The sequence below is a fragment of the Jaculus jaculus genome, chromosome 1, assembly GCF_020740685.1.
Source record: "Jaculus jaculus isolate mJacJac1 chromosome 1, mJacJac1.mat.Y.cur, whole genome shotgun sequence".
Lineage (NCBI taxonomy): Eukaryota > Metazoa > Chordata > Mammalia > Rodentia > Dipodidae > Jaculus > Jaculus jaculus.
Window position 1 is genome coordinate 308,568,476 of NC_059102.1, and position 12,530 is coordinate 308,581,005.

Here is a 12,530-nt window from a genome sequence, read left to right on the forward strand (position 1 = left end):
TCTCTCCAGCCCTCTGCTGTTCTTTACTGCCCTCACCATGGACTTGATGTGAAGTTCTCTTTTACCTCCCATTTCACTGCCAGCATATGCATGCTGGGATTCCAGAAGCTCACCATGGCTTCCAGCTTTTTACGTGAAATCTGGGAATTTAATTTAGGTCATCCAGGTTCAGCTGTGAAGGCTTTATCTACTGAACCATCTTCTTAGCCATCTTTTATTTCTTTTTGTTTTTTTTTTTTTTTGTTTTGTTTTGTTTTGTTTTGTTTTCGAGATAGGGTCTCACTCTAGCTCAGGCTGACCTGGAATTTACTATGTAGTCTCAGGGTGGCCTCAAACTTGTGGTGATCCTCCTTCCTCTGCCTCCTGAGTGCTGGGATTAAAGGCATGCACCACCATGCCCGGCTCCTCTTTTATTTCTTTTAAGTGACTGAATCAGGGCTGGAGAGATGGCTCCATGGTTAAAGCGCTTGCCCCACAAGCATGAGAACCTGAGTTGGGATCCCCAGACCTCACATAGAAGCTGAAAGCTCAGTTGGGCTTCTGTAATCTCATCACCATACCTGTGGTGAGATGGGTGGCAGAGACAGTGGAATCTCCCAGAAGCTTGAGGACCCTACCTTCAAGGAAGTGGAAAGCAAAAACAAACACACAAAAGTTGTCCTGTGATCTCCACATGCACACCACAGCATGTGCATCTGTATTCACACATGAAACCACACACACACACACATACACACGCACAAAAGAACTAAATCAAATTATGAGATTCTTTGATTGTATATGTCTATCTCTAATTGTTAGAATGTGAGCTCTGTGACACAGGCATTTTGGACATTCCTGAATCCCCTATTCTAGAATACCTAATACTTAAACACATACTGTTAATACCGATCAAATAATTGGAAGAACAGACACCACAGTGATAGATGCTGGAAGGGAAACTATGAAAGCATAACAATATGGAGCAGGGCTGGAGAGATGGCTTGGCAGTTAAGCGCTTGCCTGTCAAGCCTAAGGACCCTGGTTCGAGGCTCGATTCCCCAGGACCCACGTTAGTCAGATGCACAAGGGGCGCAGGCCTCTGGAGTAACTTTGCAGTGGCTGGAGGCCCTGGCATGCCCATTCTATATATATCTATCTGCTTATTTCTCTCTGTGTCTGTCGCTCTCAAATAAATAAATAACAAAAAAATTTTAAAAAAAAGAATATGGAGCAATAGCCGGGTGTGGTGGCGAACGCCTTTAATCCCAGCACTCAGGAGGCAGAGGGAGGATCGCCACGAGTTTGAGGCCACCCTGAGACTACACAGTGAATTCCAGGTCAGCCTGGGCTAGAGTGAGACCCTACCTCGAAAAAACAAAACAAAACAAAAGAATATGGAGCAAATTATCCCTGCCTAGTCCCATCTCTCCATACACACATACACTCACACCTTGGCCTCTGTTTTGGTATGCTACTATCCCTTGGCTTCTCTGATCCCATCCTCCTCTCTTTGCCCTCTTTTACTTTTTCTTTCTTTCTTTTTATTTTATTTAATTTTATTTATTTATTTATTTTTGTTTTTCAAGGTAGGATCTTGCGCTAGCCCTGGCTGACCTGGAATTCACTTTGTAGTCTCAGGCTAGCTTCAAACTCACAGCAATCCTCCTATTTCTACCTCCCAAGTGCTGGGATTAAAGGAATGAACCACCATGCCCAGCTAAAAAATATTTTTATTTGCAAGGAGAGTAAAGAAAGAGAGAGAGGGAGAGAAAGTATGGGTACTCCAGGACCTCCTGCCACTGCAAACAAACTCCAGATGTGTGCACCATTTTGTGTGTCTGAATTTATGTGGGTTCTGGGGAATTGAACTCAGGCTAGCAGGCTTTGGAAGCAAGCACCTTTGTTGCTGAGCCATCTCCTCAGCCCAGAAATCAAATTTTTTAAGAGAATAATGACTCTTAACTTCCCAATTATGTCCCCACAGAGAATTTTGTTAGACCAACAGAGGACATTACTGCAGCTATTGTCAAAGAAAAGGGAAGTGAAGAAGCATGTAATCTCACAAAGGGTGTCCGACTAAAGAACTTGTCACCTCCGTCATCATTAAAAGGTAAAGAAAATTGGCTTGCATCCATTGTCCAGTAGGCTCTGCTTTGGACTGTTCTGAGTGACTATCTAAAGAGGAGAAAGAAAAATAACATGGGCTCCTTGTGTGTTTGTGTTTGGTCTGTATTGCCCCACTTGGGGAAAGGCTCCATAGTAGGGTACAGTTCTCTACTTCAGGTGTACATGTTTTGGATTCTGAAGCAAATCAATGCTCTTTCTTTCTTTTCCGAGGTAGGGTCTTGCTGTAGCCCAGTCTGACCAGGAATTCACTATGATGATCCTCTCACTCACAATGATCCTCCTACCTCTGCCTCCCCAGTGCTGGGACTAAAGGCTTGTGCCACCATAACCCTGCCCTAATTTTTTTTCAACTGTTTAAAAGAAAAAGATGTCAATTAAGCTGAACCAAATCATGAGGAAGAGAAATATTATATGGTGACCTGGTCTCACACCCAATTTTTTTTTCTTTTCAAATTTTTTTTATCAACAACTTCCATGATTATAAAAAATATCCCATGGTAATGCCCTCCCTACCCCCACTTTCCCCTTTGAAACTCCACTCTCCATCATATCCTCTTCCCCTCCCAATCAGTCTCTCTTTTATTTTGATGTCATCACCTTTTCCTCCTCTTATGATGGTCTTGTGTAAGTAGTGTCAGGCACCGTGAGGTCATGGATATCCAGGCCATTTTGTGTCTGAAGGAACACATTGTAAGCAGTCCTACCCTTCCTTTGGCTCTTACATTCTTTCTGCCACCTCTTCCGCAATAGACCCTGAGCCTTGGAAGGTTACACCCAATTTTATGGGAAATGACCAATAAAGTTGATATTTTATGTATTTATTTGCAGGGAAGAGATCATAGGCACCATGAACTCTCGCCACTGCAAATGCACTCCAGATGCATGGGCCACTTTGTGCATCTGGCTTTATGTGAGTCTTGGGGAACAGATCCTGGGCCAGACCTGGGCCAGCAAGCTTTGTGAGCAAGTGCCTTTAACCACTGATCTATTGTCTAACAAATAGTTTATATCAGAGGTGTGTTATTATGCTTATAGAGGAAAAAATGACTTTAAATCAATTTTCTAGTATGTGTTCAGTTCAAATCCATGTACTCAAGAAGTAACTTTAAGTGTTTAAAAGATTAAAAAATGTTTAAAGGGACACTTGAAGTCTCTTAGTCTTTAAACATGTGTCATGTTTGTTTAACTCGATATGTCTCTTGAAGTAGGGAGATGGACCCACTGAGCTTTGACTTTCCTTTTTTTTTTTTTTTTTTTTAGCTTTGACTGTTCTGTGTACATGTTGTCTTTAATGAAAGACAACTTGGTCAAAATGAGCAGGCAGAGGCTGTGGATATAGCTCAGTGACAGACACTTGTCTAGCATGTATAAGGCCCTGGATCCAATCCCCAGTACCTCCTAAAACAAAACAAAACAAAACAGCTCATCTGGACATGGTGGTGCATGCCTTTAATCCCAGAACTCAAGATGCAAAAGTAGGAGGATTGCAGAGAATTTGAGGCCACCCTGGGACTACATAGTGAATTCCGGGTCAGCCTGGGCTAGAGTAAGACCCTACCTCAAAAAGAAAGAAAAAGAAATAAAGAAAGAAAAAGAAAAACCTAAACAAAATAAAAGTTCAGGATGATAGCCAAGCTTTGATGAGAAGTAGAAATTGAAGATAGGGATGGTTTGGCAGTTGACAATGCTATAGAGACGACATCATGTGCCTTGAGAATAAATGACTCTCTAGGATACATAGAAGTCTTATGGCTGGTTAGTTCTGGGAAAAAGAAGAACCAGTGAAAAAGATAGAGAGGATGAGCTGACAACATCTACAAAGAGCAGGAACAGGGCTGGAGAGATTGCTGAGTGGTTAAGGTACTTGCCCGCAAAGCCTAACTACCTGGGTTCAATTCCCTAGCACCCATGTAAAGTCATATTCACAAAGTGGCACATGCATCTGGAGTTCATTTTCAGTGGCTAAAGGTCCTAGAGCACCCATTTTTTCTTTCTCTTTTTCTCTGTCTTGCTGTTTGGAAAATAAATAGATTTATTTATTATTATTATTATTTTGGGGGGGTTCAAGGTAGGGTCTCACTCTGGCTCAGTCTGACCTGAAATTAACTATGTAATCTCAGAGTGGCCTGGAACTCATGGCAATCTTCCTACCTCTGCCTCCCGAGGGCTGGGATTAAAGGCGTGCGCCACCACACCTGGGTGATAATTTTTTTTTTTTTTTTAAGAGCAGGAATAGCAGACCTGACTGCTGTGACTTCTCCTCATGCATCCTTGTCACCCTTTAACACAAAATCAGAATGCCTGGAGATCACGCTGACTCTCGTCATATGTGTTTTCAGACCTGTGTGTTTGGTGCTCACAGCATAAGCTCTATCTGTGAATTAAGTATAAATAAACACTTCTTATGACTTAGCTCATCCACATTTCTGGAAACAAGAACTGTTGCACAGGACAGTCATCTGCTTCTAGAACGCACCTGATACTGATAGATCACTAGTTCCCCTCTGTGTGGCTTTTCCCCCACAGAGATCTGTCTGGTCCAGCTGGATAGCATGAGCCTTTCCCACCAAATGCTCGTGAGATGTGCCGCCATCATCGGCCTGACCTTCACTACAGAACTGCTGTTTGAGATTCTCCCTTGCTGGAACATGAAGATGATGCTGAAAGCCCTGGCCACCCTGGTAGAATCAAATGTCTTCCATTGTTTCAGGAATGCCAAGGAGCTTCAGTTGGCTCTGAAACAAAACGAGTCCTCATGCGAGGTGCATTACCGCTCCTCGTGTTTGAAGTCCAACGAAGGGTTGGGTGAGTAGAACCTGCAAGGGTCCACAGTTCCCCTTGGTGATGGGAGTGCGTAGATTAAAGGAGCTTAAGGGGCTGGTGATTTAGCTCCATGGTAAAGAACTTGCCCAGAATGCACAAGGCCCTGGGTTTAATTCCCTGGGCCACCAAGAACAAACATAAATAAATACAACTATCAGAAACAAAGAGCCCACCTGTGTTAGGTAGTAGCAGCTGGTCCAGTGTCCATTGCCAAGCTGAAAAGCCCTTCCTCTTCCATTTAGGTCACAGGGGACAGGACAAGCTGCGTGAAATGGAAGGCAAGGTGATCGAATGCCGCATCATCCGATTCTGCAGGCCTATGATGCAGAAAACGGCTTATGAGCTGTGGCTCAAGGACCAGAAGAGAGCCATGCACTTGAAATGTGCCCGTTTCTTAGAGGACAGTGCCCACCAGTGCTACCACTGCAGAGACAAGGACTTCATCCCCTACCACCACTTCACAGTGGACATCCGGCTCAACACTTTGGACATGGAAACAGTTAAGAAGATGGCTCAGTCCAGAGGATTTAAAAGTAAATTTACTTGATTCCTAAAGAATCTTAACTCTTCCTAGAGAGTCAGGAGAGTAAGATGCAGAAGGAATGGGTCTGGACTTTAAGGGCTTCAAGTCACCCGGGGGACTGGGACACAAAGACCAATGAGGCTTCAGGAGAATAGGCTCATGGGGACTTCAAGAGCCGGGGATCTCGCTATGACCTTCAGGGAGGGTTTGGGGGCGCGGGGCTCTGGCATTACGGGATGTGACCAAGCTTAAATTAAGATGTCTCCCATAAGAGCTAGGGAAATGGTTCTGTTGGTAAAGTGTTTACTTGAGCACTAATGAAGATATGAGTTCAGACCCACATAAAAGCCAGGCACAATGGCAAGCACCTATAATCCCAACATTGGGAAGGAAAAGACAGGGAATCCCTAGGGTTTGATGGCTCACTAGCCTAGCTATATTGGAAGCTCCAGATTCAGCGAGATCCTATCCCCCCCAAAATAAAAGTGGAGAACAATTAAGAAAGACACCTGGTGTTGACCTTGAACCTCCACATGCACGTACACACACACGCTTGCACACCTGCACATACATGTGCACACATACTTGTACACATTTTTTTTTTAAGTGCCAGGCATGGCGGCACATACCTTTTTGGGAGGCAGAGGTAGGAGGATTGCTGTGAGTTCAAGGCCACCCTGAGACTACATAGTGACTTCCAGTTCAGCCTGGGCTAGAATGAAACCCTATCTCAAAAAACAAAAAGCAAAACAAAACAAAAATCTGCAAAATAGGGCTGGAGAGATGGCTTAGCGGTTAAGCGCTTGCCTGTGAAGCCTAAGGACCCCGGTTCGAGGCTCGGTTCCCCAGGTCCCACGTTAGCCAGATGCACAAGGGGGCACACGCGTCTGGAGTTCGTTTGCAGAGGCTAGAAGCCCTGGCGTGCCCATTCTCTCTCTCTCCCTCTATCTGTCTTTCTCTCTGTGTCTGTTGCTCTCAAATAAATAAATTAAAAAAAAAATCTGCAAAATAAATACATTACCATTAACTTTAGACCCACAAAGACCTAGGCTGCAGTCCTACCCCTGCCCCTGACAAATGATCCCAGGCAAGTTGCTTTCCTTCCTTCCCTGCTGGGAGTCTTTGCCTTGAATGGAGAAATAGCAGGATGAGATAATGTTTATTTTAAGATCCTTATGGAATTTTTAAAACTACTGAAGTCTGGTTAGACTGAAGGCATTGAGTTAACCTTTGGAGTGTTTCATTGAAGTATTTATTTCTGTGGGCTGCAGAGATGGCTTAGTGGTTAAGGTGTTTGCCTGCAAAGCCAAAGGATCACGGTTCAATTCTCCAGGACCCATGTGAGCCAGATACACAAGGGGGAACACGCATTTGAAGTTCATTTGCAGTGACTAGAGGCCCTGGCACACTCATTCTCTCTCTCTCTCCCTACTTCTGTCTCTCAAATAAATAAAATACATAAAATATACTAAAAAATATTTATTTCTGGGGCTGGAGAGATGGCTTAGCAGTTAAGGCACTTGCCTGCAAAGCCAAAGGACCCAGGTTCAATTCCCCAGGACCCACATAAGGCAGATGCACATGGTGATCCATGCATCTGAAGTTTGTTTGCAGTGGCTGGAGGCCCTGGCACATCCATTTTCTCTTTCTCATTCTCCCTCTTTCTCTCTTTCAAATAAATAATTAAAAAATATTTATTTCTTGCTGCAGAGGTGGCTTAGCAGTTAAAGCACTTGCCTGTGATGCTTAAGGACCCATGTTTGACTCCCCAAATCCCATCTAAGCCAGGCACACAAGATGATGCATGTACAAGTCTCACATGCGCACAAAATGGTGCATGCATCTGGAGTTCACTTACAGGGCTGGAGGCCTTGGCATGCCAATTCTCTTTCTTTTCCTTTCTCTTGCTCTCTCTCATTAAAAAGGTCAATCCACTAGGCTTACCTCAAAAAAATATATTTATTTCTTCATTACAAACTGAGGGCCCTGGGTTTGATTCCCCAGCACCCTCATAAAGCCAGATATCCCAAGTAGCACATGTGTCTAGAGTTCATTTGCTACAGCAGGAGGCATTGGTGAACTCATTCTCTCTTCCCCTCCCCCTCTATTAAATAATTAAAAGAAAAAACAAAAACATATACAGTTTTAGTTCTCACAGCCTCGATAAATTAGGATAATGCTATCAGCTACAACAAACACCAACATTCCAACGGCTTGGCACAGTGAGATGGAAGTTTATTTTCCTGTCCGTGTCATAATCCACACAGCCTGTGGCAGTTAGGGGCTTAGGTTCTTGTTTTTGGTTTTGGTTTTCTGAGGTAGGGTCTCGCTCTAGCCCAGGCTGACCTGGAATTCACTATGCAGTCTCAGGGTGGCCTCGAACTCTTGGCAGTCCTCCTTCCCTAGTGCTGGGATTAAAGGTGTGTGCCACCATGCCAGCTCAGGGTTTCAGTTCTTTCCAGTGGCGGTTTTGCTTTCCCCTTAGGCATATACAACCTGTGGTCTCTGGGTCATAGGCATGGTAGGATAGTTATAAAGTGCCCAGCACATTTGTAGATGACGATGTCATGTCCCAAGGTCAAAAGCTTAGACACTCCTAGATTTTCAGAATGAGTTGCTTTCCAGTAGAAGGACAGGATAGAGCAGACACAGCCATCTACTTCCAGAGGTGACATCTACCCCTTTGGATCTAATTGTACAGTGAGGACTAGCCACATGGCTTTAACCGAGATGCCCTGGGGACTAGGGTTGGGTATAGGGAGTGTCTTTGATAGATGGCTGGCATCTCCACTGACAGGGCACAATTCTGTGACCCACACAACTTACTTGCTCATTTATTTTCTAGCCAAAGAGGAGGTCATCTTTTCTAAGTTCGTGAACCCGTCAAAATCTACGTTATTGCCTGGAAGGCTCAGGTATACAGATAATTGTATATATAATTGTATATAGTTGTTTAGGACATAGACCACAAGCAAGTGTCATGAAACTCACTGTTAGACTCATTCGCCTGCTCAGGCCTTTGGGCCTCATAAGTACAGAGGGAAATGGCAGGGGTGGAGGGTCAATGGAGGGGGTAATAGCAACCTGAGACACCACTTGCAATCAACACATCCTTTTCCTAACAGTGCACCTAGCAACTGCTGCCACTTGGGACACCCCCTCAACCTGCATTGAGCTTCATGTATTCCCCACTCCAAACAATGGAATAAGTTTCTCTGCCTTTGAATCCTTTCATAACACCCCTTTTGTGGTCAATTTCTATTTAAATATTTTCTTAGACATATCTGGGTTTAGGAGATGGGGGCCATCTGGGTGCATGCATGTACAGTAAGACAAACTGTGTCCTTTAAGTGAACTGTTAGAGAAAGTCCCCTTTTTAACACCTTATGCCTATAATTAATTGGGCTTACATATGATTAAAAGCAGGAACTTCATGAGAAAGGAATGTTCAGTAGAGAAAAGTTCATATTACTCAAACCTGTCAATCAAAATACAGAATCATTCTAACTACACCCTGGTAATCTAGTTCTCCTTGTAGATCTCAGAAAGAAGAGGCCCTGAATTGTCACCTGCTGCTCTTGTCCAGTCTATCTTAAGGAGCCCACTGCTCCCTTGTAGCATGACCACCCCTCGCTGCCTTTTTTGTACTTTTGCATTACTCTCTAGTGTGTTTTTTTTTTCTCTGCTGTTTTATAGAAACAAAATCTGTGCTATCTCTATTACTTGCTAATCTTCTGTTTATTTCTGCTTTTAAACAGTCCTGAAGAAGTAAGGGACAAGATATTGGTATTCTTTGATGCTATTATAAGTAAGATGAAGACAACTCAGGAAGATATCCTCCCTGTGGAACCGTGCCAGTGCGCAGACATTCTCCAGATGGTCATCTTGCCTCTAGCCCAGCATTTTCTGGCTTTGGGAGAAAACAACAAAGCCCTGTATTATTTCCTAGAAATTGCAGCAGCTTATCTCATCATGAGTGATAACTATAAGGTAAGCTGTTCCTCCCAGACCTCCTCTACCCTAGAGACAGCTCAGAGACCACACAACCAGGAGAGTTCCAGGGTGCTTTATTACCCCTTTCCTCCAAAATTCACATTGCTCAGAATGGAAGTGATCTAAGGTTGAGAAAACGGAGTTGGAACAAATCTCAAGTACCATTATATCATTTAAAATATTACCACTACCAGAGTGATGGTGTATGCCTGTGATGTGAGCACTTGGGAGGTAGAGCCAAGAGGATCAGGAGTTCAAAGCCAGCCATAGCTACATAGCAAGTTCAATGCCAACTTGAGCTACATAAGACTCTGTCTAAAAAAATAAATTACTAGCACCAAGCCAGAAGAGGTAGTGCACGTAGGGATATGAGGCAGGAGAATCATGAGCTTGAGGCCAGCCTGGGCTACATCGACCCTACCTCATTAAGTACCTAAATAAAATGCTGCTACCTTTCGACTTGCCAGGCATCGTCTACCTTGTGGAATATAAAGGGCTCTCATTTCCAAAGTGATGGGAGAGGACCTTTAGTACGCATACTTCAGTTTTAGCGTTGTCTTCCTCAGTAGCCTCCGAGGTAGGGTCTTACTCTAGCCCTGGATGACCTGCAATTCATTATGTAGTCTCTGTCTCAGGGTGGCCTCAAACTCACTGGCAATCCTCCTACCTTTGCCTCCCAAATGCTAGGATTAAAGGCATGCACCACCACATCTGGCTTTTCTTTTTTCTCTCTCGTTTTTGAGACAGTGTCTCACTCTAGCCCAGGCTGACCTGGAACTCACTCTAATAGCCCAGGCTGCTACTGTGATTCTCTACTTCAGCCTCCTGAGTGCTGGGATTATGCACCACCACGCCCTGCTGCCTTTATTTTTATTTTTTGTTTATTTATTTGTTTGTTTGTTTATTTATTGTTTTCTTGGTAGGGTCTCATTCTAGCCCAGGCTGACTTGGAATTCACTATGTAGCCTAGAACTCACAGAGATCCTCTTATAGCAATCCTCCTGCATCAAACCTCCTACTTTGGCCTCCAAAGTGCTGGGATTAAAGGCATACACCACCATGCCCAGCCTCTGAAATTTTAAAATTTACTTTGTTTTGTTTTCATTGCTGGGAATGAAACCCAGGGTCTCTCATATGCTAAGAAATCACTCTGCTACTGAGTTATTGCCCATCCCTAGGCCAACTTTCTAAATCCTGTGCATTCTTGTTTCACTACCCAAGGAGGGTGAGTGATCAGGAAGCTGTCCGGAAGCAGAAGCCCGGTAGAAATGTCTCCTATGGCATCGCTCACACCACTTACCCATCAGGGACAATCTGCACCGAGGCTGGCAGCGACCCCATCATGCCTCCCTCTTCCTGCTTCTGTCTCACACACATACCACTGTACCAAAAGGAAGTTTGCCCTGAGAGAGGAAGTAAAGGTGCTTCATTGTTGGTTACAAAAGTAGAGACCCACTTCTCACAGATAGGAAGCTGCCAGGGGGCCATGGTACATGGCTGGAGAAAGGAAATGTGGGGATGGAATTATTGAGAAGAAATTGCTTTGAAGGAAATACCTTTTCTTTTTTAAAATCATTCCCAGGTTTTTTGTTTGTTTGTTTTGCCAAGGTAGGGGGTCCTAGCCCAGGCTGACTCAGAAATCACTATGTAGTCTCAGGCTAACCTTGAACTCACAGTGATCCTCCCATCTCTGCCTCCAAGTGCTGGGATTAAAGGTGTGCACCACCACACCAGGCATAGCTACTGCTAATGGACTCTATAGGCATGTGCCACTTTGTGCATCGAGCTTTATGTGGGTACTGGGGAATCAAACTGAGGTCGTTAGGCTTTGTAGGCAAGTGCCTTAACCACTGAGCCATCTCTCTAGCACCCCCCCCCCTTTTATTGAGGTAGGGTGCTGCCTTAGCCCACGCTGACCTGGAATTTACTATGAAGCCTCAGGCTGGCCTCAAACTGACAGTGATCCTCATCTCTGCTTCCCGAATGGCAGGATTAAAGGTGTGTGCCACCATACCCAGCTCCAGTTTTTATTTTTTATTTATTTGCAAGCAGAGACAGAAAGAGAAAATGGGCTTGCCAGGGCCTCTTGTTACTGTAAACAAAGTGCAGGTGCATGCACCACATTGTGCATCTGGCTTTATATGGGTACTGGGGAATCTAAGCAGGCACACAAGCTTGGCAAGCAGCCCCTTTAGCCATTGAGCCATCTCCCTGCCCCACATTGAGGGTAGTTTCCATGATAGCCTGAGGAAAGACGGGGTTTCTGCCCTCATCCTCTTGGTTGAGCAATCCAGCCGACAGAGCTAGACATGCAGCTGGGAGCTTTATCCATAGAGCTTTTGTCTAGTTTGGAACCTGACTGCTGCTTCTCTTCCTTCCACAGCATGTAGAGCAACAGCCCTGCTGTTGTCTGGATCCCAAACTCATTACTTTTCTAATTCTTGCTGCTTGCAGGCATACATTTATTTGAATGAGGGAGAACAGTTACTGAAAACTCTTAAGACAGAAAAATCTTGGAATCAGACCTTTGAATTGGCCACCTTTTATAGTTTAAAAGGTCAGGTAAGACATCACAACAGGCATGGCTTTCTTATTTGCCTCAGGTTTTCCCATAGAAGAAATAGAAGCCATCTTTGCACATACTAAATGCTGGTCTTTGCTCCTGCCACAGAGTCCTGCCCACCACTTGGGAATTCCAAGCTCCGGGACCCCAGACCTCCTTGCTGTCACTTGCTAGCAGCAGAATCTTCCCTATCCTCAGGTTGACAGGTTGACATCATTATATAACAGAAATGTACATGCATGAGTAAGCATTTTCTTAGATAACAAACACCTAAGATGCCAAAGTTTCAACCTTCCTTTCTGTATACTTGAAGGAATAAGCTTTTATCCCAGCTTTAAAAAATAAAAAGATATGTGTATGTGTGTATTTTATTTATTTGCAACGAGAGAGAGAATGGATGCATCAGAGCCTCTGGCCACTGCAAACAAACTCCAGATGCATGCGCTACTTTGTGCATCTGGCTTTATGTGGGTCCTGGGGAATGGAACCTGGGTTGTTAGGCTTTGCAGGCAAATGCTT

General features: G+C 44.2%; 1 protein-coding gene across 2 annotated transcripts in view; it reads left to right on the forward strand.

Moving 5' to 3' along the window:
* Positions 1 to 12,530, forward strand: part of Adcy10 (adenylate cyclase 10) — a 105,631-nt gene that overhangs the window by 61,426 nt on the left and 31,675 nt on the right. The window contains exons 20-25 of one of the 2 annotated variants that reach the window (XM_045135982.1): positions 2,015 to 2,092; positions 4,636 to 4,914; positions 5,175 to 5,465; positions 8,301 to 8,370; positions 9,214 to 9,445; positions 11,903 to 12,010. In XM_045135982.1, the coding sequence (XP_044991917.1) occupies positions 2,015 to 2,092; positions 4,636 to 4,914; positions 5,175 to 5,465; positions 8,301 to 8,370; positions 9,214 to 9,445; positions 11,903 to 12,010 (1,058 nt within the window). Of the gene's footprint in view, positions 1 to 1,966; positions 2,093 to 4,635; positions 4,915 to 5,174; positions 5,466 to 8,300; positions 8,371 to 9,213; positions 9,446 to 11,902; positions 12,011 to 12,530 lie in introns of both variants that reach the window. The other variant, XM_045135975.1, reaches the window with a different exon arrangement.